Source organism: Rosa rugosa, chromosome 2, assembly GCF_958449725.1.
Source record: "Rosa rugosa chromosome 2, drRosRugo1.1, whole genome shotgun sequence".
In the NCBI taxonomy this organism is placed as follows: Eukaryota; Viridiplantae; Streptophyta; class Magnoliopsida; order Rosales; family Rosaceae; genus Rosa; species Rosa rugosa.
Genome location: NC_084821.1, coordinates 40,834,081 through 40,861,112, shown reverse-complemented (window position 1 = coordinate 40,861,112; position 27,032 = coordinate 40,834,081). Strand labels below are relative to the sequence as shown.

Genomic DNA, 27,032 nt, shown 5'->3' with positions numbered 1-27,032 from the left:
GTGTATTAGTTGCTTGTATAGAAATCATGTATAAATTACTTCCTTGCATAGAGATCCTGTATAAATGGAACCCTTATATAGAATTTAATAGTTTGACCATAGTTCATAGTTGAACTTGCACTCTTGAAGATAATATGTAAAGCATTTGTTGGTAAGAACATCATTTGTAGTACATGTTAAATATAAACATTGTCCATAAAGGAAAGCTGTTTTCATTATTTTGCTTATTCCAACTCCTAACAAGTTGGTACAAGTACTTGATCTGGCCAAATTGGAGCATCTGTACATGCTGAATATTAAACAAACAGGACTAGGCTTTAATCACATGGACAACTTGATGCTGAATTCAAGCAAGCAGACTAAGGTAAGATTCCATCAAGTCTCTTGAAAAACTACCACATTTCAGCTCTACTCCAACGATGACTAGAGCTCGGGATTTGGTCACCTCGACTCTTTAAGAACACAAAATAAGGATGTCAAGGCAGCTAGAGTACTAGAAATTACAAATAAACTATCACTCACCCTTCCATCTATTATTTCAGGTGCATCGATCACCACTTGCAATTCATTGAGCATGACCTTCCACATTTCCAGACTTCCCAAAACAAGGTTCTCCAATAAGACACGGACTAATCTTGGGGGAGCCTGCCCAAAATATCTTTAAAATATAAAACTGACTTTCTCACAACAAAACGCAACATGTACAGAAACATGACAAAGGTTACAAGAGGAGTTCCAAACTTCCAAGTAGTCACATTGGTTACATACTCATCTAGAGTCAGCATCTTGTTACCCATGGTTCCTTGTTCAGCTCCAACTCCAACCCAGCACAAGAATAACGTGATCATATACACAGAAGAACGAATGATATGACTGAAAATAAAACATTTCATACCTCAAGGCATACAAGAAAACAGAGAGTATGCAACAATTCTATACAAGCTCCACAAGGTCTTTATAGAAATGGTAACATCATCTATTAGCTTCTTATAGCTCGTTAGGTATAGGAAGATCACAATTTTCAGAATACAAATATGGTAAACCAGTAATCAGTCATTACCCTAAGGTTCACTAGAATAGACCAACCAACCCAAAATTAGCCTAGCAATATAGACCAAAACCAATCAAACCAACCCTAACCATGCTAGAAGATTATGCAGTAGATCAGGAATTAAAAGTGTAAATTAGAGGTTTGTCATTAAGATATCTAATGAATAATCTCAAAAGCTATGAACTAGAAATGCTTATGGAGACCCCTGAGCTAACAATTATACTGCCATCTCAGGCTCCATAAAGACTTGCTTGACGACCGAAAATGCAAGTTAGCCAACAGATAATCCATATATATGTAAAAGTAAAACATACTATCAATGGAAATATGTAAAATTAAACAGACAGTCATATGACTAAGAAGACAAACCTAAATGCACCATGGACATTCATAAGAAGTCTCATAAACACATTGGGCTTCTCCCAACCTACTATGAAATTCCTCCATAATATCTTATAATCTTCAAATAAGAAGCCTAATCAGACCCTCACAATCCATAGACACAACTGAAATGCACCATTTCAGGTTATTAGAAGAAAAAAGAAGCTCAAACCTTACTCTTTGATATTTCCAGCTACACTCTTGCCAAGTGCAATCACTACTTTCTTCGAGATAACTTTAGTTTTCCACGGGATAACCACCAGGATAAGATAACCAAATGATGCATCACTGCAAATACATATAATCAGAAACATAAGTACTCGATCCGTGGATTGAAGGCAGAAGTGGAAAATGAAAGGCAGAATAAACATGAAAAAAAAAAAAAACTTAAAGTACGCAGAGGATCTGAATTTACTTGCAGAAAAGAAATGAAAGCTACAAATAAGGCACGCTTAAAACAAGAGTCCCCTGGGGATGGTGTGTGTCCACAACTAGGCCTATATGATTTTACAAACCTGAAACTTATTATAGGAGCACCGGGTCTGTCATCTGGAGTTGGGAGTTCAAATTTGTAGCTGCATATGAAAATGCCAGAGCGATTAATAAAGTAAAGCTGGAAAGAGAAAATATAAGAAAGCTCAATCAAAATGCTGTTTATAGACCACAATAACATTTCAGTACATACTGAGGGTCATTTACATTTCATCCACATGTCCCAACCAGTCCAATGCCTACATATAAGTAACAGAAGACATGAGTTCTTCTAAACACTAATATAACTACAGCAAGCCAAATTGCATAACAATAACGAGAACTTGTCTAAATCATAATTGTCTGAGATATATACCTTGAGCCTAACATATCAAACATGAACACAAGATTCAGAGGTATAATGATTTTGAGAATAGTTATTTGAACATATAACTATTGTCTAATCTTATGATCAAATACTCCCAACGTCTGAAATTTCAAGAAGAAGTATAGCATAATCGGGTTATACGGGTTCACTTCGTATTGGCGGGTTGACCCATGGCTGACCCATTTATTAAATGGGTCATAACAGGTTGACCCACAGCCGACCCACTTTTTAATCGTGCGGGTTCAACCCATTTTATTTCGTGCGGGATTCGAGTCGTGTTATCGGGTCGTATCAGAATTTACAGCCCTAGTGATACATACACGGCTATCACTATATGTTTCATTTTGATTTTTTTCTCCCTTTTCCAAATTACACGAATTCCTTACGTGACTACTAATAATGTAGTCACATTTATCTATTGGTTATATACAAATTTACAAACATACATCTACTAGGACAAACAAAGAGTTGAAAAAATAAATTGATCAATTCGGCCGTTAGATGTGATTATCACGGACAAAAATGGCTATGTTAAAAAAAGTTAGCTCATTTAGTCATTCTTTTAGTCTCAATCTATATGATCAACTATATACACATCAAACTAGAAGGATCTTAGTCACTCCCTCACAATTCTTTGTCACATGTCATTCGTCTCTGTCAATCCACATAAGAATATTGGGGGAATAACTTATCATTATTATTCGGCCACCTACAAAGAAATTTAGCCTTGGATGTTGACGACCTTTGTCAAGGCAAAACTACTAATATATGGAGCTAATTATGTTTTTCACATGATGGATATTTACAAGTTAGTTACATATATAATGTCAAATCTCCCATTTTTCGTTTCTCTAAAAAATTCAATATTCCCACTATTATATTTTAAATTGTTAATTGGTCATCATGAAAAGTTTTCATTTCAAAACCAACAAGGTGGTGGGTGAACATATAAATTTATTAGTCCGACTGTTTTTTTCTTTTTTTGAAGAGAAACATTCCATTGAAACAAACCAAAGAGATACAGAAACTTGAAAACAGAAAAGAAGAAAACTAAAGAGCCCAATAAACTCCTCAGCAGAAAACAGGTCACTGAGAAGTAGGGAAACAGAAAGTAAACTATGTAGGAGCTGGGACTGCATCATAAAGAAGGATATTAGTAAAGGTGGAAGGTGGATGGTTAACCCAATCAATAGGGCACATCCGCCTGCGAGCCAAAGAAGCAATGTGATCAGCTGCTTGATTAGCCATTCTGCTGGTCCACACCCAGCTTGCATGAGGAAAAGCAACTGTGATCTCACGAAGATAAGACACCAGGGGAGCAATAATTCAATCCGGAATCAGATTTGAATCATTCAGGAGAGTCACAAGATGAAAGGAGTCAAGTTCAAAAACCACACTGTAAATTAAGACGCAAGGCGAGACGAACACCTTGAACGAGAGCCAAAGTTTCAGACAGTACGTAGGACTGAAGAAGACTTTGTAGTCCGTATTTCACCATGAAGGACGGTCCCCAAAGAATCTCTAACAACCACAGCCAAACCAGCCTCCAGAGAAACAGAATCCCATGAGGCATCAGTGTTAATCTTCAGGAAGCCATCAGAAGGGGGAAGCCAAGGGGGAGGTGGAGGAGGGGGAGGTGGAACTGGAATGATGTGAGTAGTAGGAAGAGAGCGAGAAAGCAGAAACTCCGAAGCCGCACCAAAAGCCTTACTGACCACCAAAGAAGGATCAGGGGCAAGGTGATTAAAAACACAATGGCAGCGATGTTTCCAGATATGCCAAATAAGAAAGCTAACATGTGTAATAGCTTCTGTAGTTTTGATAGAGGCATTGTGTGGAAAAGATAATCCAGCGATCCAACGGTCAAAAGTTGTGATAGTCTGAAAAGGAATTCTGTAACCAAATGGATGAATGAACCAAACCTGCACTACCCAAGGACATAACAGAAAGAGGTGCTCCACTGTTTCCTCATGAGAGTTACAGAAAGGACAGAGAGGAGAATGAGCAAGATGTCTCCGGAAAAGATTGTGTGTGGTTGCTAAGACATTCGAAACAAGCCGCCACAAGAAAAGCTTGATTTTAGGAAGTCTTTTCACAGACCAAATCCAAGACCAGACTTTTTCAGAGATAGTATGGGAAGTTTGAGTAGAAGGATTCAAAACAAGGTGAGAGGAATTGTGAGCTATATGATAACCAGAACGTACCGTATAGCTGCCATTCTTAACGTGAGGCCAAATCAGCTGATCCTCAACCATATCACTAAACAAAGGAATAGCCTGAATAGCAGAAGACTCTGGAGGCGTGAGAAATTGTTGGAAAGGAGACAGATCCCAAGACAGAGTGGACCAGATAATTAAATTGTGAACCCGCAGATTTGGAGAAGGAAGATGAGGGAACCGGTGACTAAAACTCAGGTGATTCGGAATCCACTGATCCTTCCATGCATCAATAAGGAGACCATTGCCAACACGCCATAGAGATCCTTTTGACAAAACGGATCTGCCTGCTAACAAACTAGCCCAAACCCAGGAAGAGGAAGGGCTCTGTTTGGCTTCCCGGCCTAGAAGGTAGTGTGAGGAAAATACTTGTGCTTGAGAACTTGAGCCCAAATAGCAGAAGGGTTCTGTAGCAGTCGCCAACCCTGTTTTGCTAAAAGAGAAAGGTTGAAATCTTCCAAATTGCGAAAGCCAAGGCCACCTGCAGACTTCGGTAAACATAACTGCTCCCACTTCTTCCAGTGAATGCCTTTATCACCATTGAAACCCCACCAAAACTTTGCAAGTGTTGTAAATATTTGTGGATAATCATGTAAATAGATGTTGAGTAATAGGTGCCTATCCCTATAGATTGGTGATTGATAGGTTGTAATTGTAGGAGTGATTGGATTGTAATTAAGCATTACCCTTTTGTGTACACCATGTAGTCTTATATAAGGCTCCTCATGGTGAGATCAATAATACACACATTCTATTCTCTGTGTCCAAACTCTCTCTCTCTCTCTCTCAAAAACTTTTCTGTTTTACAACACGTTATCAGCACGAAAACTCTAACCCAAGCTCTAGCCAAGAAAAAACCCCCCTGCCGCAGCCTCCCTGCAGCCCCCACTGCTCCTGTAGCATCGTCGCACGCCTGCTGCCCCTGCAGCACGCTACACTATGCCAAAATGTGCTTCAGACGACACACATCAGACGACATAAGTTTTGTTTTATGTCGTCTGAGTTTTTCAGACGACATAATTTTTTTTTGTGTTGTCTGAATATAGACTAAAACCATACTCGTTCAATTTGAAAAAATGGTGAGCATTCAGACGACACATTTGTGTAGTTGTAAAAGATGATGATTTCCTATCTCAAATGTGGAGGGATATCCAAAATTTGATCAGGTACTTTTCCCTCTCAAATAGCTGAACTCTAGTTGACAAGAAAATGTTGTGACATTTAGACAACATTTAAATGTCGTCTGAGTGTGGAGCTTGTTTTAAAATTTTTGAAGTTATTTTGACTTGTGCTTTTTTACATAGAGATAGACCTCGACACCTAATTAAAGTCATTTTCTCTTGTCCTTCAACTCTCTCAGCTCGACCTAGTTAGAACCCGCGAAAACGAAAAACTCAAACACCAGCCTCTCTCCTTCTCTCTCAACTCTCCAAGATCTCGATTCTCACTCTCTCTTTCATCTTCTCACTCTCTGGATTCTTCTTCTTTGTTTCTCCTTCTTCTTCTCAGTCTCTACTTCATCTTTTGCATCTGGATTAATGGAGCTCTCCAGCAACAAATAGAGCTATTTTCGATTCCGATATTGGTAAGCAATTTAGGGTTTCAATTGTTTTTTAGTTTAGTTTTTCGACTGGGTTCAATCTTCGATAGATTTTAGGGTTTTATCTGCAGATTTTGGGTTTGCTTATTATCCAAAATTTCGATTTTGGGGTTTGATTTCGATTAGGTTTTTCTTCTATTTGGGGATGGGGTGATTGAAATGGATATAGCTATATTGGGATTTTTTCTTGGGGATTTGTCTTCGATTTAGTGATGTGGTTTTCCTTCGATTGAAATGGATATGTGTTGGGGTTTTGTTTTCCATGTTGTTTGACAAGAACTCTTTCTTCTTTCAATTAAAACTGATTTGGGTTTTGGGGTTTTGAGTTTGGATAATTGTTCTTCTATTTTGTAACATGTTTCTTCTGTTTTGTTGGCCTTGATAGGGAAACACAATCAGCAGACTGATATTGGTATGTTTCTTTCACCTGATGGTACATTAATCTTAGAGACTAATCCAGGATCTAAATGGGCAAGTTTTGTATTAAAGCATATATCTGGACCTTAAGTTTACCAGTTTTAGTAGGCATAGATTAGGCTCTGCAATTGTTCACCTCCTTCAACTTTCACACATGGTCTTCGCTGCAGGGAACCAACTTGCAGTTGGCAAGGAAACAGGAAGGCATCCCGTACTTGATTTTGGAGCCTATTTGATTTTCTATCTGTGAGTTAGACCTTTTTATATTCTTAATTCTTATCCTTTTCTTCCTTTTGTGGTAGTTTCTTTAGTTAGTTCTGTTATATATATATATATATATATATATATATATATATATATATATATATATTTGGTTATTAGATAATGGTTTTTAGTTTATCACTTTTGTTATATTGCTTTCTTTTAAATTTGGGGAGATAAGAATGATGGTTGCCAACTAAAGTGAGGCAAGGAGACGGGAAAGAAATTAAGAGAAACAGGGAGAAGAAGGGAAGAAAGAAAAGAAGAAGAAGAAGAAGGGGAAAGAGAACAGAGAGGAAGGAAGAGAAAAGAAAGAGAAGAGAGGGAGGAGGAGAAAAGCAAGGCAATCAGGGAGAAAGAAAGAAGAAGAAGGGAAAAGAGGGAGCACGGGGAAGAGAAAGAAAATAGGGAAAAGAAAAGGAAGAAGAGAGAGATGAAAAGAGGAAAAAGAAGGAAAATAGAAGGGAGGGGAGCATGACTGGTTAAAAAAGAAAGAAGAACGAGAAGTAGAAAGAGGGAGACGGACAGGGAATGAGAAGAGAGAATTGGAGAGTTTGGGGCTTTCCTCAAAGGCTGCGATTGGGTATTTCTAGATTGGAGGAGAGTAAAGCTATAGAATGGTGTGAGTTTCGATTTGGGTGTTAGAAGAAGAAGAAGGAGATGAACGAAGGAGAATGGGAGTTTGATTTTGCTGCTCTTGAAACTGAACTGTGGGAAGGCAAAGGGAGGAAGATTTCAGAAGTGAAGGGTTTCCATTCGGCCTGTTCAGTATCTATGGTTGTTTTCCAATTGTGAGTGACTCTTCTGATTTCAATCTTTCTTCAATTTCTATTTCTCTATTGGTCTTGCTTGGATTGCTTGGATTTTAATCTTGGTCTTGTGAAGTGGTTTGTGTCGTCTATCACTTTTCAGAGTCAAGTAAAGTATTGTGATGTTTGAGTAAATGAGAAGGGTGTGGGTTTGGTGTGCTTGTGGTGGCCTAATGATTATCGGTTGTTTTGAGCTGTGTGACCTCTATACTTATTTGTTTTGTTTTCTCTTTTATCGTTTTGAGAATTTGGGAGGCTGCTGTTGTTTAGTTGATCTTTTTCTTATTATAGGTTGTTCTAGCCTTTACAATGACAGAATGATAATAGACCTTTTGTTTATGTATTTTGATTTCTACCTTGTGTTTTAGAGATGGTTAGACTTTCAATTTGTTTAAATGTCAGTTCTCCAATTATGAGTGACTTCTTTACTTTACGATTTTACTTGATTTCTATATTGCTCTTTTGGTCTCTGCTTTGAGTTGAAATCATGGTCTTGAGAAACGATAATCTGTCAAGTATTGGTTCTCTCAGTAGTTCATTTGTGATGATTGATCATATGAACAACGATGTGGTCTCTTAGTATTTCATTTGTGACGATCGACTATATGAACGGTGATGTGGTTTCTTTGCTTGTGGAGGTTTGATTTTTAATCGGATAGTTTTTTTTTTTGGTCGTATAATCGGATAGTTTTAAAAATCTATTTTTCTAGTTCGTATTTCTTTATTTGGTTGCCTATTTGTTTACATGAGAAACTTGTTTTCCTCTTTGGTATCATGGTTTGTCTTTCAGTTAAATCTCTAAAGTTTGGTTGGGGTTGGTAAACTGTGAGGTTTGGGAGGCAAGTGTGTTTGAAGGAGGATTTTTTTGGGGGGGTTTTAGTGCAGGGTAAAGTTTCTGAAATTTGCAGGTCTCTAGAAGTATAGAGCTTTATGGATTGTTCTTAGTTGTTCCTGTTTTGCTTCTGCATAGGATTGATGCAAAGGACTTCTCTGCTTTGATATTTTCCTTTCATTATATCAATTTCCCCACTGATATTACTTTGGAGATTGAGAGGCTGGTATTGATGCAGGTTCTATCATGACAATACCTAAAGGCAGGGTCTAGCCATCTCCAGTTCCCGACAGGTGGAGGCTCACTGAAATTCTTGTAACTGGGGTTGCTCTGGGTAGTTACTTGTCACTAATGACTCTCATATTCTTCTAGGTAGCCTCTGAACTGACTTCTTTCCTGTAAGTGGCAGTGGTCTCCCTTCTGTTATCATATTACGAAGAACTTATAAACTCTTAAGTTTCCATTGTTGCTGACATAATGTAGGATGTCATTTGAGATTTTAGTCATTCTAACACATAACCATGGTCATTTTTTCTCTTCCTTTTAAGTTAGCAAAACTTTTAGTTCAGATCATCCTTTGCTGTAATAATAAAGGAAACAATGAATAGCAATTTGTTAGTCAATCTCTTGATTTATGATAAAGACTTCTCTTCTTGCAGAATGCATTCTCTGTAGTAAGTTTCAATCAACATAACTATAAGATGGCAGTTCTGCCTGATTATACTGCATAGGAAGAGAGAGTTGTCTTCTTGTGATATCCGTAATTTTTTTTAATGAGTGCTTGTTACCTAGACTAGTAACTTGGTATTGTCCCACTGTTGTGCTTATTGTTTTCTTTTTCTTCTTTATTGTATTATCTTTGTTCTATTGTGCTTGCTATTGTGTGGACTGAAACAAGGCTTCTTCTTTTTTTTCTTTTTCTTTAAAGTTTGCTCTTATAATTGCTTGACGTGGCTAGAGTTTAGAAAGACACCAAACTAGTTTACCTTTTGGCTATTCAAACATTGTTCTTATCTGAACTTGTAAAGGGAGGGTGCTGGAGCTTTTAGGAGTGGGTAGAGAACTTGCTTTGGACAGGAAATTAGGTCGGAGAAGAGAATAAACGATAAGAATTGAGTTTGGTTTGGGTATTGACGAAACTATGGGGAGATCAATATTTTTGGTTTCTCAACGGATTTTGAAGGTTAATTTCCTTCTTTCTTCATTTTGTTTTGACTCTTGAAAGAGGAGCTGGAACCTTGTTATTTGTAGTGTGATTTTGTTGGTTTTCTTTTGTTGTTCAGCATCAAATTTTCATGCACACAAGGTGTTTGACAAAATGATTCTAAATTGCTTTACTCTGGTTACCACGTAGTCTTGGAGTATTTTTATTCATTACTTTTGGTTGTTTATCTTACTAAGTCATGAATAACTATTCAATTAAAGAGTTCTAAGGTTGGGTACTTTTGTGTGTTTTGAAGGACCTATTTTGTGGTTAGAGGACCTATTTTGTACCAGGTGAAAGTCTTACCAAAAGAAGCTACCAACTGTATGTTGATTTTGTTAAACAGAGAGTGTAATCATACTCTGAAACTTCTGAATGTGTGGGTGTTTAAACTTGTATATTGTATATATGCAGAGATTGCAAGCATGCTGATATCACTGGAGGAAAAATTTAGAAAGTAAAGTTCCAGATATTGCAAAATCTGGATTTACATCGGCCTGGTTGCCGCCATCAACTCATTCCTTTGCCCCGGAAGGTTGGTGCATGAAATTCATCAAGTTGATTTTTATTCTTTCTACATATAGATGACCAGATCATTGTGTCCACTTTGCTTTCCTCATATTGTAGGTTACCTCCTTCAGAACATATATTCCCTCAATTCTAAATATGGATCTGAGCGCCAATTAAGAGGTTTACTAAAAAAAATTGGGTTACCTCCCTCAGAACATATATTCCATCGAATTGGGTTTATTTATTTACAGCTTACTCTGTTTTGTGTTTCCGAATATTCAATTAGTTATGCAACTAAATATGTGAAGGAGTATATTGAAGGAGCAAAACCAATTTTTTCCGCTGGGGAGTATTGAGATTCTTGCAACTACAATGGTCATGGTTTGGACTACAACTAAGGTATAATATATTGATGTTTATTGAGCACCAATTCAACAAATCAGATCAACGAACCACAGTCACTTCAGTTATTCTATATGAATAAAGTTATATAGGCGTGATGAAGCTCTAGTCTGAATAACTAAAATACCTCAAGGTTGATAGTATTAGTTAATATAGAAAGGCTAGCTTGAATTTAGTAGTAATGACGTTACTTTGGCTCTCTCTCTCTCTCTCTCTCTCTCTCTCTCTCTCTCTCTCTCTCTCTCTCTCTCTCTCTCTCTCTCTCTCTCTCTCTCTCTCTCTCTCTCTCTCTCTCTCAACTGCATTTGACTTCACAACCAAGGGAGTTCTTCAGGTATCATCCATTTTCAATCGGACTGAGATGTTCAACTCCCAGCTGACTGCTACACCCACATATGCACACATAAAATCTTTCTCTTGAGTAGACAGCTGCATTTGTTCTTGTTTTGACCATTGGATATGAGTGCCCCAAGTATGCTTGGTCATGTTATATTAGTTCATTTCTACAGGACTGGCATCTTAATTGAGATTTCCTATTAACATGTTATGTTTGTTTCTCCTCCATTTTGGTGATAATCATGCATGCTTCTGTGTAGGAAGCTGTCAAGGGAAAATTATGGAGCTTACGTGATCCCCAGGGGAAGCCACCAGGTGTAATGCAGTAGTACAACTAGCTAGTTCCTATATTTAACTTGTGTCTAGTAGAAATTCTTCCTTCATTAAGAATTTGGACTTGTCTGCAGATTCAGATTAGTAGATATGGGCCATTTTGAACTAATGCTCATGATTAGGTTTGTCTCATGTAGACAATGTTGGATTGGTGAAAATTGCAATGAATGATTTTGGATGTGTATTTTATGGTTTTATGAATGGACAATTTTAATGTTTAGATGAATGCATACCAAGTGTAACAGGGGACTACTAATATGTGTTATCTCAAATTGCAAGCTACAACAAAGCACACTAAAATGTGTGGTTGCAGCTGAACAAAAACAACACAAAAAACAATTAGAAGTCTATTGTCTTTTTGGCATTGGGACGACAGAAAATTGTAGTCTAAATGGCAAAACAACAACGTAAGTTAGACGAAAGTGTTGGCTAAAGCGTATAATAACAACAAATAAGTGTGGTTGGAATTACTCACAGACAATATAAAAGACCTAATAAAAGACCTTTCACACAACACTTAAATGTCATACAAACCTACCCTAGAACGACACTTAATTGTCCTCTGATGCTCCTTACAACCACATATAATTGTCGTTTAAAGTAAATTAGCACAACCTTTAATTGTTGTTGTATGAGAGAAGACACTACATATGAGTCTTCATATTTCTTATTTAAGGGCATTCAGACCACACAAATAAGTCTTGCAATATGCTTCACAGAATAGTATTTAAAAAATACTGTCATTGTTTTGTTTATCAGACAATACAAAACCGTTGTTTGAATGCTTTTAAAGAAACAGATCACAATGTTCCCAAAATGCAAAACTCATCAGACGACACATTTTTTATGTCGTCTGAAAATTCAGATGACAGAACTCTTCTGTCGTTCGATACGCCCAAGAGACGACATCGTACTAGACGACACATTTTTGTTCGTTCAGACGACAGAACAGTTCTGTCGTCTGAAGGCCTTTTTGACATAGTGCTAGTTCCTGTGCAGATCAGCCTGTTTACACGCCCCGAAACCTCTTGATCGGGACCTCAGATCAAAATCTTTCCTTCATCAAAGTTGTTCGTCTTTGCCTCTTCTATCTGACCTCCAAATTTCAGCCATATTGGAGTCGTTTTGAGACCTATACACCATTCGAAGTGGGAGCTGTTCAGAAGAGAATTTGCTCCGTGTTCACGACTAGCTCTAAGATTTGGATCGAATAGCTTTGAGATTCGGGGTTTCCTACCAGAAGAGGCGAATAGCTCTTGGATTGGCTGAGAAGACAACCTTCTCAGTTTTGCACACATAAGCTGAAGATTCATCCGTCCTTCATCAAGTAATGTTTTCCAAAATCTAATTTTATTCATGCTTATTGAGCCTATTGATTGAACATGAAAAATCCTCCCTGATGCATGAACCCTAAATTCTGATTGTTTTATTTGGAATATATATACCTGTTCATGTTTTGGACTGTTTGATTGGAAAAGAAAAAAATTAGGATACTTTGGTTGTAGCTATTTCTAGCACTTGGTCCAGTAGCACCAATTCACAACTAGAGAGCATCAATCAATCATGCAAAAATAAAGTCTGCTATTTCTGGGATTTGAACCCAGCCACAATGTGTACCAGCCCAGCATGTTGTCCACTGTGCCATTATGGCCAATTGGTAATTATCACCACCATTTAATATTAATACTGCCAGAAGCAGATGCAACTCCATATAATTGGTGATTGATCAATTGATTCAATTCATGTTTTGGTTTTGATTGATATTTATCCAAAACAATTACCATAGTAGTTTCACAATGTATCCTTTATTACTACATTTTAATATTGTATATTACGCGAATTATGGGCTTAATTTTTGGTTACACTAATTTGAATTATGCCATTATAATTCCTTATGCTAGAAGCATTATGGGCTAAATTATTACGCGATTATTACATTAACATTATGCCAGAAGCATTTACCCAATTTATTACCTATACGAAATGCCAGAAGCATTAATGGGATTTGAACCCATTTCCTTAGGTACATAACCGCTGTATTAATTTATTTACGTTATGATTTAATAACATATATTGAATTTAATTATGTTATAATTGTGAATATTAAATGAGGCTGAGTCAGAAGCTCAAATCAAGCCCAAAGTCACAACAACAAATCCGAGCCAGAAGCTCAAGCCCAAGTTGCAAGACTAGAACAGAAGCTCACCACATGTTGCCATGACAAAAGTTATGAATCTTCTCAAACTAGGCTCATCCAGTTGGATGCGATGTCTAGGCAAGGTTCAGATGAGGCCGTGTACTTAAGTGAGCCTCGCTCCACCTAAACCTCATTTTTCCTTACCTGGTCATATTCAATTGGAGTTACCGAAAGGGTTGAGTAATAAATTTTCATTCCTTGGCAGACCAGTTTGAGCCCAGCAGGCCTACTCTCCCTCAGCAGGACCTAGCAGCCCAGCAGGTCTCACACACCATTTGACTTACGCATGAAAGCCCGGGTCACAAGCCCGCAGACTAAGCCCGGGTCACTAGCCCGCAGACTAAGCCTGATAGGCTTCACGTACTATCAAGCTCACTCCTTCTTTGGTCCAGCAGAATCAAAATAAAAGGAAAAATGATTTCATATTGTAAATAGATTCACCATATCTAATATGTGTAATTAATTGCCAGAAGCATTTATGTGTGTGATAGTTAATATGTTAAATTAGTAGCATGCAATTAATATCTCAATTGATTTGTAATTTTTATTTATCCAAATTTGTGAGATTATTTCAATTTGCTTTATTCAATATTATTGAGTTACTTGTCTAAATTTTCGCACTAGAATATATGTGTAGAAAATGCAGGTACCTAATGAACTAGAAGTTCTAAATGAACCAGTAGTTCATACATATATCGAACTTGTAGTTTCGATAATGCCGTTTAAGAAACTTGAAGTTTCCTTCATAAATTCACCACACATGATAAAACCAATAGATTTTACATGTCTAATCCGATTTTTCATACCATGTTATAGAACCTGAAGTTCTCATTACTTGCTTATGGATGATATTACCCAAAGCACTAATATTATTTGTTCATTTCCTGTAAGAAATGTCAAATCTTAACATGTTTGACTTTGTTGCTTTGGAGGTCTCCAGAAGAAACTATCTAAAGTGAACTCAAGATGTGAAAATTCATCTGACTGCAAAGAAGATGAGATCAACAATCAATGCTAACAATGTCGTCATTGAGGCTTTTAATATGAGTGCCATAATTTTCGAAAAGGAAACATATGGAGAAAACACTCCAAGTTGAGTATCCGATGAAGAGGATACACAGACTCTTTGGGTCGCTCTGGAAGAGCACTTTCACCATCAGATGACCATTTTCTTACTTGAAGCAAGACATGATTGACAGAACGAAAATAGCCCATATGACCGTCTGCCACTTGGCCAAAGCCCAAGAGGCCACGTAATCAGGCTCCACGTGGCCAAAGCCCACGTGGTAGGAACCATGATGTCATAACTCAGCAAGCCCGAGTTGAAAGGAACACTGGTCCGGCCTGTCGCCACCAGAATCAGCATGATCTTTGTTATCGATGTGGAGGAATTGACTGCTGGTCCCGCACCTGTTGTGCGATAGCCGAAGCAGTAGATGAGAATTACGCCGGTCGCGGAACTCGAAATACCAACTTTATTAAAGGGTCATTTTCTATCGATTCCACACTAGAGATCATGGATTTTCAGGCAGTTACTGAACATACCGAGGATTAGAACTCGAAGACATGGGTATAATTGGCCCCTTGTGCCATATCTATTTCATCTTAATGAATGAAACATCTTCGGATTTTGGTGATTTATGTTTTCAATTATTTTGGATTATAGAAATGTGGTTATGTTCGAATATATTTAATTCAATAAACTTATTTATACATGTGATCCATTGAATTAAATAAATGAATAGACATATTCTGTGGGGAAGTTTGTTGTCTGGTTAAAAGTGCTATTACGCACACCATACTCCCAGATCGGAGATATTTTTCAAACTTATGTCTATTCATACCTCTGTGACAACCGTATCAGGCCAATCCAACCTGATAGAGGGTTATGGCAAAACTCACTGTATGTTGTCCAATGGTATTGAACCTACCATTAATGAGGCCTTATAATCTCCACGTTCCAGAAGAATGTTATTGACTATTAAGGATATTCGAACCAACGGTTACCACGTTGAAACCACTGAGAAAAATGAGTGTAATATCTTTGCATAACCTCCAAGTGTGTGGCCAGAAGTGTACATTGGAGAAAAAATTGAAATCTGTTAGCTATAAGCTAACTAATTCAAGCAACTACTTGCTATGGCATGACCGTTTGGGACACCCAAGTCAAAGTATGATGCACCGTATCTTCAACTCATCGCATGTGCATCCCCTTCTGAATAAGGGTCTTGTATATAATGACACATTATGCCATACTCGTTAAGAATATTTAATACTAGACCATCATATGCAAAGACTAGTACATACACCACCATTTTTCTGCACAGAATGCAAGGGAAATTTGTGGACATATATATCCAACCACCATGTGGACCAGTTAAATATTAATGGTTTTGGTTGATGTATCGACAAAGTGATCACATGTTACACTATTGTCCACAAGAAAACGCTGCTTTTGCTAAACTCTCACCCAGATCATGAAATTGAGGGTTCACCACTCGGATTATCCCATAAAGTCTATAAGACTTGATAATACCGGAGAGTTTACATCGAAGTCTTTCGATGATTATTGCATATCCCTTGGGATTGATGCCTAACATATAGTTCCCTCTGTTCACACCCAAGATGGTTTCACAAATAGAATCTTGGTAATGCGCACCAAGCTTCTAGTTTTTGCGTGGGGCTATGCAATCTTGCATGCAGCTATATTGGTCCCGTTGAGGCCCACTGCTACCAACCTTACTCCGCGTTACAGCTGGTGACTGGGTACGAACCTGATGTTTCGCACTTACGCGCATTTGAGTATGCAGTCCACGTGCCAATTGTGCCGTCACAACGTACAAAGTTGGGTCCTCAACAAAGGATGGGCATACATGTCGATTATGAGTCCCGTTCATTATGTGCTCTTTAGAGCCCTTGACATGCGATCTCTTTACCGCTAGATTTGCGGATTGTCACTTTGATGAGACAGTCTTCCCGCCGTTAGGGGGAGATAAGAACGTCACCATTCCTGATGAACGGCGTGAATTAACATGAAATGTCCCCACAATGTCTCATCTTGATCCCCAAACCGCACGAAAATAGTGAAGTGCGGAGAATTCTAGATCTATAGAGTATAGAATACAATATGCCAGACACTTTCTCTGATCTAGCAAAAGTGACGAGATCATATATACCTGCTGCAAATGTGCCTGCAAGGATAGACGTCCCTGTAGGATGTGTCGTCCCAGATGAACGAGGTACGACCATGGCGGCTAACCAGTCATATGTCCCTGCCCAGAAGTGAGGTAGACCATTAGGTTCGAAGGATTCTTATCCCCAGAAGAGGGTAAACTTGGCACAAACGAATCCTCTTGACATCGCAATCTCAAACCGATTCATCTCACGAGATAAATCCGGATTATGGGTATGTCCTAGAAGAGACCATGTTGGGGGACGCTCCAACATTTGAACCCACTCTCGAGAATAGAGAAATCTCGGTAAATTTAGTGAGATTTGGAATCGGATTGAGATTATCATCGATGATATATCAGTATTTGCGGTGGCCGCCGAAATTATAATAAGCGATGACCTCGATCCCTGCTTTGTTGATCAATATCAACGAAGAGACGACTGGCCAAAAAGGAAATAAGCAATCCAGGTCAAATTAGATTCCTTGACAAAGAGAAAGCTAGGTGTTTGGACCTGTTGTTCCTACACCTCCCCATGTTAAACCCGTAGAATTTAAATGGGTATTTGTAAGGAAGCATAATGAGAAAAATGAGATTGTGATACACAAGGCTCGTCTGGTGGCGCAAGAATTTTCTCAACGCCCTGTGATTGATTACGAGGAGGCGTATTCTCCCGTAATAGACGTCATAACGTTCCACTACCTTTCCAGTTTGGTAGTTTCCGAAAAACTGAATATGCAGCTTATGAATGTGGTCATAACTTATCTCTATGGGGATCACGATACAGAGATATACATGAAAGTTCATGAATGACTTATGATACCCGATGCAAATAGTTCTAGATCACGGAACACGCTCTCCATTAGTTTTGAGGCGTTCACTTTATGGATTGAAACAATTTAGACGGAGGAGGTATAACCGTCTAAGTGAATATTTGATCGGGATGGGATATGTGAATAATAAACTATGCCCATGCGTGTTTATTAAGGAAACAAGTTCCGAGTTTGCAATTATGATGGTCTATGTCAATGACATAAATTTGACTGATACTCCTGAAGAGATCAAGGAAACCGCAAAACACCTGAAGTTGGGATTTGAGATGAAAGGCCTTGTGAGAACAAATTATTGTCTCGACCTGGAGCCCGAGCACAGTGCAGATGAAATTTTGGTCCATCAACCAAATTACATCTAGAAGATGTTAAGACGCTTTAATGAGGATAAAAGCGCATACCCATAGTCGTCCGAAGTCTAGAAAGAACTGTATCGTCCTGCAGATGATAACGAAGAGATATTGGTGCCAGAAGTCCCATATCTAAGTGCAATAGGCACATTATTGTACTTGGCTTAATGCCCTAGACAGGACATCTCATTTGATGTGAACTTGTTAGCTAGATATATCTCTGCGCCAACACGCCGCCACTGGAATGGCATAAAAGACATTTTTCGCTACCTTAGAGGTACGGCGGATATGGGCTTATTCTATCCCTACGCATCAAGGAATGGATCAAACCCCCTTGATCCTCAGAATGATGCTTGCCTTGTTGGATATGTTGATATAGACTATCTATCAGACCCGCACAAGGCACGTTCCCAAACTGGTTATGTCTTTACCATTGGGAATACTGTAATTTCTTAGAGGTCTACGAAATAGACACTTGTTGCTACCTCTTCGAATCATGCTGAGATACTAGCTCTTCACGAAGCAGTATGTGAATGTACATGACTAAGAGCCGTTACAAAGCATGTTTGAAGCACTTGTGGACTGCATTCCACCACTGATGAACCAACCATTATCTACGAGGATAATGCTGCTTACATAGAGCAGATAAAGATGAGTTTCATCAAAGGAGACAACACCAAACATATTGTACCGAAGTTCTCCTTCAATTAGCAACAACAGGAGCATCAGAAGATTGAAGTTAATCAGATTTGATCTGAAGACAATCGTGCAGACCTTTTCACCAAGTCAGTACCAAAGTCTATATTCCAGAAGCATGTCCAAGGTATTGGTCTACATAAACTATCTGAATTACCTGAAATGTAATTTTCAGGGGGAGTATCTTGAAGCATACCCACTTGACCATCGTGTACTCTTTTTGTCCTTCGTCCAGGGTTATTTTGTCCCACTGGGTTTTGTTACCTGACAAGGTTTTAACGAGGCACATCTTTAGCATGGTCACCCCACTTATACTACATCCTGAAGATGCTTTGATTTGACATATACATGCATTTGCTCATCTTTTCCCTTCGACCACGGGTTTCTCCCACTGGGTTTACCGGGCAAGGTTTTGGTGTAGCAACTCTAATGCATCCCTCTCGTAGACATACTACCTACCTATGGTGTTGATAAGAAGACTTCACCTATCTCTGAAGCTGTGATACTGCTACTCCACGCTCAAGCGCGTTGTGCTCTTTTTCTCCTTCGACCAAGGTTGTTTTTTCCCCACAGGGTTTTTATTACTTGGCAAGGTTTTTGACGAGGCAACTTAGAAGCGCTCATCCTATGCAACACTATTGACATGGAATATCCAAGGGGGAGTGTTGTAAATATTTATGGATAATCATGTAAATAGATGTTGAGTAATAGGTGCCTATCCCTATAGATTGGTGATTGATAGGTTGTAATTGTAGGAGTGATTGGATTGTAATTAAGCATTACCCTTTTGTGTACACCATGTAGTCCTATATAAGGCTCCTCATGGTGAGATGAATAATACACACATTCTATTCTCTGTGTCCAAACTCTCTCTCTCTCTCTCTCAAAAACTTTTCTGTTTTACAACAGCAAGAGCGTTATTGATCTCAGTGCAAAGAGATTTCGGAAATTTAAAGACATGCATGGGGTAAGCCGGAATCGCCAAAGCAACCAACTTGATCATAATTTCCTTCCCCGCCGGTGACAAAGAAGCTTGTTTCCATCCTTGAATCTTGCGAAGCACAGCATCACGAACATAGCCTAAAGCAGAACGTTTTGAGCGTCCCCAAATAGTCGGTAAACCCAGGTAGGAACCAGGATTGTCCGTAGAATGTACCTTAAGAGTGGTTTTGATGACCTGCTGGAGTGCCTCTGAAGTATTAGGGCTGAAAAAAAGCAGAGACTTAGCATAGTTGATCTGCTGACCAGAGGCTCTGCTATAAGAATTCAACAGAAACACCAAAGTGGAAGCATTTTCCTCAGAGGCCTGGAAGAAAAACAAAGAGTCATCTACGAAGAACAGATGACTAATGGGAGGTCCGGAGACAGACAACTGCATAGGAACCAACCACATCATTCCACAAGCCTTACGAACCATGGTGGAAAGCACATCAGTGACAAAGAGAAAGAGGTATGGAGATAATGGATCCCCTTGACGGATACCTCGAGTGGGAGTGAAGAAAGCAGACGGTTTTCCATTAACTAGAATGGAGAGGGAAGCCGAGCGAATACAATTCATAATCAACATAACCCAGTGATCTGCAAAGCCCAGTTTGAGCAGTACAGCTTGTAGGAAATCCCACTCAACGCAGTCATAGGCCTTTGAAATATCCAATTTCAAACCAAAAGCTTCACCACCAATTTTGCGAAGAAGTTTAAGATGGTGGAAAAATTCATGGACCACAACCACATTATCCTGAATTTGACGACCAGTTACAAAGGCAGCTTGGTTCTCTGAAATAAGCTCTGGCATAAAAGGTTTTAAACGATTCGAAAGAACCTTTGAAAGAACCTTATAAGCGAAATTACAAAGACCAATAGAACGAAAATGAGAAGCATGTTCCGGCGCCTTTACCTTAGGAATTAAAGCAATGTAAGTTCTATTCATTTCCGACAGCAGAGTACCAGTATGAAGAAAAGAAATAGCAGCTGCAAAAACTACTTCTTTAACTGTTCCCCAATATGAGTGATAGAAGATGCCTGAAAAACCATCAGGACCTGGAGATTTGAGAGGTCCCAAATCAAATATAGCTGTTTTGACCTCCACCAAAGTAACTTCAGACAACAAGGAAGCATTCATCTCAGGGCTCACAATAGGGTCACCAAGGTTCAGGACATCATCCCAATTTCTCGGACCAACAGAAGTGAAAAGAGAATGATAGTAAGAGAAAAACACCGAAGCGATCTCTGGTTCCGATTCCAACCAAACACCCGAGGGATTACGAAGCCTCAAAATTCGGTTAAACTGCCTTCGTTGAATTGCAGATTGATGGAAAAAGGAAGTATTTTTATCCCCCAGTTTAAGCCAAGAAACCCTCGATCTCTGATGCCAATATAACTCTTCGAGAGTCCACAATTCTTCAATGCGGGCTGTGACAGTTGTAATCTCAAGAGCCACATTAGCTGATGTACTGTTGTGCAAATGGTTAAGGTGAACAAGCAACTCTTGGACTAAAGAGTAAGAATTGGGGAAAGCAGACTTGCACCAAGCCAGTAAAGAAAGCTTACAAGCCTGGAGATTTGTGAGCCAAACTGGCATAGCAGCAGAGCCAGAAGCAGCCACCCAATTTTCTGCAATGATATGGCCACACATATCACTAGTCGTCCAAATATGCTCAAACCTGAAAAGTTTTGGGGCTTTAGATTCAACTGGAGAAGCATCCAACAGCAAAGGTCGATGATCCGACCCAATTAAGGGAAGATGGAAAACTTGAGTCTTTGGTTTAGCCAAACACCAAGACGAATTTGCAAGACCTCTATCCAACCGTTCCTTAATATAGAGGTCCCCAAAACGATAACGATACCAAGTGAAACAAGGACCCTGGAAGTGCAAATCCCTCAATCCGGCCTGAGTAATAAAATGATTAAAGAGATCCATGCGGCATCGAGAATGAGGAAGACCTCCCCATTTCTCATAGGTCCATTGAATCTCATTGAAATCACCGAAACAAACCCAAGGAAGAAAACGAAGTGGAAAACGACGAATCATGTAACTCCAAAACACTTTCTTTTCATTTTCATAAGGATTGCCATACATCCAACTTATGTTACAACGAAAATCTTCATGTACAAAAAAAACCTCAGTATCTATGACATTTACCGAATCATACAAGACTGATACTTGAGCTGAAGATTTCCAAAACAGAGCCAAACCACCACTACTAGTATTTACAGGATCAACAACAAAAAAGTGATCAAACTTGAGCTGTTTAAACCAAGAAGAAACCACATTAGAAGGCTGACGTGTCTTCATCAAAAACAGCATATCCGGGTCATACTTACGCCATAACCTTCGAAGGGTTTTTGCTGTCAGAGAGGACCCTAATCCCTGACAGTTCCAAGGGAGTAGCCTCATTCCGCACTCGTAGCTGCACCTGGCCAGCTACCAATACCACCTGCCGGAGCAAGATCATCAAAGGATGGAGGGACATCTAAGGATGGAGTATCAGAAGCAGGAAGTGAAACAGGTGGGTCCTCAAAGGGTGGGGGAAGATGAACCACATATTCATCCTGAGTGACTTCCACATTGCTAGACTGCCCAACTTCCAAAACCAAAGGAGAAGAAGGATGTGTGACCTGAGGATGAAGACCACGACCTCGGGGTCGGCCACGACGACCACGACCACGACCGGCACCAGGGGAAGCACGGGATCGATGGAGTCGAGTGGGAGGGGGAACAGACACCAGAGGAGAAGGTGGATCTTCCACAACGGCCATCACCTTCTGCTTCTTGGAAGTAGTCAAAGAATCAGTAAGGGCATCATGCAATCTCTTCCGGAGTTGCAATTGTTTGAATTGGTGAGCCAGAATTGCAAGGGTACCCAAAGGAGGAAGAGAGGCGCATCAAAACCCGGCACGAGATCCACAACACCAGAGAAAGGAAAAGCCGGAATTGACGGGAGAACTGATGATGGAGAAGCAGAATTAGAGACCGAAGGAGTCGGAGCTTGATATGAAGGGAAGGGAGGAAGGGTCGGGGATGGAGTTGGTGCTTGAAAAGGGACTGATTGAGAAGATGGATCTGGTGGATTATCAAACATTGACATGTCCGGATTGGGCCCGAGTAGAGTAGGGTCCAAAACAGCTTCCTGTTGGGCCAACAAGACTTGAAGGAGGGCTGGTTCACAAACCGGATCAACCTGCATCAAATGGGCCTGATCTGGCAACATAGTAGTGGACTCAACTAAATCGGCCAAGTAGAGTGATAAGGCTAACTGCATGTCCGCCACGTCAATAAGAGGCTGATGTGGTGGAGAGGATGAAGATGGAACCACATCAGCAAAGATCTTTTGTTTACCCTTGTCTAAAGATGTGCTTGAGGAGGGCCCCATAGGAGGTGACGTGGCTGATTGGGAGGTAGTGATTGGAGGAGATGAAGAAGGCGGGTGCCAGCGACCTTGAGAGCGATGAGCCAAAACTAGGGTTCCGGGAACCGGCAGCAGATTGCAGCCAACATCACCAGTTCGTGGAGGTAGATCAAGGGCAGGGGACTGCGGGACACAGGGAATGAGATAATATGGAAGTGAAGTACTTATACTAAAAATATTAGTCATTGTTATCCTTTTTCCGATCTTGATCCATATTGTGCAACACATAGATAGAATCAATGGTGACTCTTGTTGACGCGTTGTTCGATCGCGTACTCTCGTAAGCTTAAACTATATCAATAATTCAAAATAAATTCAAAAAAAGGGAAATGAAAGACCTCTTTTATCATTTGGCCAAAAAAAAAAGACTTTAATCATTAAAACATTGAATTAAATGTTAATGAATTTGAAAATATTTTCAGTTATCATATGTTTTTATGTTTTTAAAAATGACTATGCAAAATAACGCTCTTAATAATATATATTTAAGATTTTAATTAAGTAAAGGATAACTTCGGATTAATAAAATTTAACAGTAATCCTTTCTAACCATAATTTTCTCCATAATATAATCTTATATTGGATTAAATACTTGTTACTCCTCAAACTTTTCCCTGAAAAACAGTTTAGTCCCTTGCCTTTCAAATTAAACTGGATAGTTCTTATTCTTTCTAATTCTCACACAACAGGTCCAAAACAGGTATAAAATGACTATTCTACCCCCAAGATCCTTTTTTTATTTTTTTCTCTCTCTTTTTCTAATTTTTCTCTCTTTTTTTATTTCTCTTTTTTATTTTTATTTTTTTTTCTGGTTCTCTCTCTCTCTCTCCAAACTATTCTACCACCAAACCAAGCGCCTCTTTTCTCCTTCTTTCTTCGTTCTTCTCTGCTCTTTCTTTTTTCCCCCTTCTTACTCTACTCCATATTTCAATTTAATTTAATCTGGAGCCAATCCTCCCCACAATTCCTCCACCTCTCCAAATTCACACTCCCAAATCCAAGAGTAACCCCATACCAAAACACAGTAACACACCTTGGCCACCTCTTCTCCGCCAAGGCCTTCTCTGCATGCCTGAGATCGTCAAAATGGACGATCACGATCCCGTCGCAGGACCTCTCCGTCTGAACCCACCTCACCTGGCCGAACGCCTCCTCGGACAAATCCGAGAACTCTTTGAAGCTGTGGACTGCGGTCGGATCCAGAGCTTGGTGCTCGGCGGCTCTGCATGTACTCCTTTCGCGTCGGAGAAGATGAAGGGTGAGGAGCAGTGGCGCTGGAGCTTGCGGTGTGCGTGTGGGGACCGGGATCGACGTATGGTCGTGATTGGCTCGGGTTTCGTTCTGGATTCGACTGGTGATGGTGGTGCTGTGAGATGGTGGCCGGAAGTGGTTGTCTTCGATGATGGCAGAGGAAGAGAAGAAGAAGAGAGGTTGAGGGAGAGAGAGAGAGAGACCGTGCGGCCAGGAGAGAGGTTGAGGGAGAGAGAGAGAGACCGTGGTCTGGTCCTCTGCTGTGCTCGGAGACTTGAACTTGCGGCGGCTATCTTACTCGGAGATTTGGATTGCTTGGAAGAGCCTTGCAGCGGCGGCGGAGGAGGACGAAGAGACTTGAAGGCTGGGTTCGAATGTTCGACTAAGGGATTGAATTTGAAATCTGGAAGGGGATTGAATCATTTGTATGGGATTGAAGGTTGGGTATGGGTGTTCGACTAAGGGATTGATTCGATTGAATTTGAAATCTGGAAATCTAGGGTTCTATTATTCGAAGCTAGAGTATAGAGGATCGGGGACAATTGAGAAAATTAGCAAAAATGAAAAACGATACCGTATATGACGATTTTCCGATCTTGAATCCTGGAGTGGAGCTCGGTCCTGGTTGGAAATGGGATCGGAGTTGGAATTGGGGGAGAGAGAGAGAGAGCAGAGAGCATAGAGAGAAGCAAAAAAAAAATTAAATTAAAAAATGATTAAAAATAAAAAGATAAAAAAGAGAAAAACAAAAGAGAGAAATAATAAAAAAGAGGAAGTGAGGGGTATTATAGTCATTTTATACCTGTTTTGGACCTGTTGTGTGAGAATTAGAGAGAATAAGGACTATCCAGTTTAATTTGAAAGACGAGGGACTAAACTGTTTTTCAGGGAAAAGTTTGAGGAGTAACAAGTATTTAATCTTATATATATATTTAGTTTTTTGAAAAGTCTCATATTTTCTTTTTTGGTATACGCAAAGTGCTTTATAGACCTAAGTTGGGCCCATATCCAAGACGAAATCAACGGTCAGCTTTAGATCCGGCCCAAACCCGCTCCAACCAAAATCTGATTCACCGATGACCTATGTTGCTTCCAGTTCGGCCGCACGCCGCTCAAACTCAGACACTGCCGACTGCAAAGTCCAACATGGACAACTCAATCTTCTAAAAGCTTCACTTTTCTCTTAGGCTCAAGCTTGTTCTCCACCTAGAAATTATTCTCCAAGGCCTTCACTTGCTCAACTCTTAGCCAGCGCTTTTTCTCGGCGACATGGCCCCGCACCCTTTTTGTCTAAGGCGTCCAACATGGGCTGGAAGTCTCTGCTGTAAACATGGTTGTTTCTTGGACTGTGTTCATCTGCTAAACCAAGCCAAAACAAACAGAGAATTTAGTGAATTAACCACATAATTGATAATTATAGCTAGATCAGGAAGGAAGGGATTCATGGTTTCAATTCAAGATGACAAAAATTCAAATCACAAAGTACTGTTGTCAGTTGTCACAAGGTTCAATTTTTCTTAATGAAATGATCATCAGATCACGAAAATAGTAAGAGACAAAAGAACAAAGACATGGATCGGAGTGTGTGAATCTTGGGAAAACACCGCTAGATCAAAAAGGGTTTTTTTTTTTTAGAAATCAATCTATTTTTGTTGGGGAAAGTGAAAATCAAAGCACCCAAAGTATCTGAGTTGCCAAGGCTCTTCATGATGACTACTATAGAGGGCGGTTTGAAATTTGTACGCAGTCGACCCACTCACTCAATTAGAAAAGGGAGGGCAGACTACCGGCAGAGCCAAACCAAAGCCGTTGATTTGGACGGACTCGAGTCGGGTACTGATCTGTTTCTCTCTATCTCCATCTCCATCTTCTTCCTCCTCTCTGAGCTTCATGGTTCTTTCCCACACTGGATAGCAACCCAATCAACCGACTTTTGTTTAGCTTACTGGTTTTTTACCATCTAATTTTTTTTTACCTACAAAGAACACAAACGTTGATTGTCAGACTAAAGGTTAGTCTCAATCAATGGCCTAGATAATCTATTGCTGACCCCACGCATTGGACGACTCATATTGCACCACGTGTCCCTCAGACTGTATGTGCAAGTTCACCGCCGTGTATTGAAGAATTTTTGGTTTTAGTCTAGTCGGAAAAGAGTCGAACTTGTCATCTCTTCCAACATTTTTATTTTTGTCCTATTTTTTGTTTCATAAAAATTTATTGAATAGGATCTGCAAGTGCAAGAGGGTGAGAAAAGCATCCTCTCACAACAAAATTATGCCCTAATCTCAATAGCATTTTTTTTTTAGTGAGAGAGAAAACCCTTGCGACAAAAGAAAACGCAGAGTGAGAGTGATCCCTGTCCGGCTATGCGCCCTCCCGACGTTGTCACTGGACGGGACAAAATGGACCTTGTGTCCGGTGAAGAGCGATGGTGTTGCACACCAAAAAGCCTGACGGCGAAGGGCAGTGGCGGGAGGATGGCAGCTCGGTGGAGCCGGTGTCGCCATGCCCTTCCGAGGAGCACGGAGGGCTTGCTTGGTTGTTCAAAGTGCTGACGCGGGCTCGGAGGTCATCGGTTGGTGATGATCGCGGGGGACAGCACTACAATTCATTGTGTTCAAGTCAGATCATTTTGATCCTGATTTGTTTAGGTGCTTTGGTTCCAACCTAAGGAAGGGCGACGTGGCTAGCCAGCGGGAGGTAGAACCTTAGAAGACGGTGGTGAGGTTGTTTGTGGTGACGCGCTGGTGAGATGAAATCTCTTTGATTTTGCAACCAGCTGCTCAGGCTTGGGTATGAAGGGGTTCGGGTCTGGGCTTTGACCCTTGACCCATTTTATCTTTCTGTTTTATTGGTTTGGGATTTGTCCCTTGACCCATTTTATTTGGCTGCTAAATTTTATTGTTGTTTACTTATAT

At 39.8% G+C, this 27,032-nt stretch overlaps 1 protein-coding gene and 1 long non-coding RNA gene across 2 annotated transcripts; one reads left to right on the top strand and one right to left on the bottom strand.

The window, feature by feature from the left end:
• The first annotated feature begins 7,279 nt into the window (after window positions 1–7,279).
• LOC133734348 (uncharacterized) lies at window positions 7,280–10,127 on the top strand. Its single transcript, XR_009858239.1, has 4 exons — window positions 7,280–7,576; window positions 8,665–9,609; window positions 9,887–9,954; window positions 10,045–10,127. It is a non-coding gene; the product is annotated as an uncharacterized LOC133734348 (long non-coding RNA).
• An 11,717-nt stretch (window positions 10,128–21,844) lies between these two features.
• LOC133730750 (proline-rich receptor-like protein kinase PERK12) lies at window positions 21,845–23,046 on the bottom strand. The gene is made up of 2 exons (XM_062158283.1): window positions 22,315–23,046; window positions 21,845–22,222 (listed from the first exon to the last, which is right to left on the bottom strand). Exons 1-2 carry the CDS (start codon window positions 23,044–23,046, stop codon window positions 21,845–21,847), a joined length of 1,110 nt encoding a protein of 369 aa, XP_062014267.1.
• Window positions 23,047–27,032: the final 3,986 nt, after the last annotated feature.

Coding starts and splice junctions, on each gene's coding strand:
- LOC133730750 (XM_062158283.1), bottom strand. CDS start 23,046: ATGACTAATATTTTTAGTATAAGTACTTCACTTCCATATTATCTCATT. Junction 22,223..22,314: donor CGCCTCTCTTCCTCCTTTGG/GTACCCTTGCAA, acceptor ACTACTTCCAAG/AAGCAGAAGGTGATGGCCGT.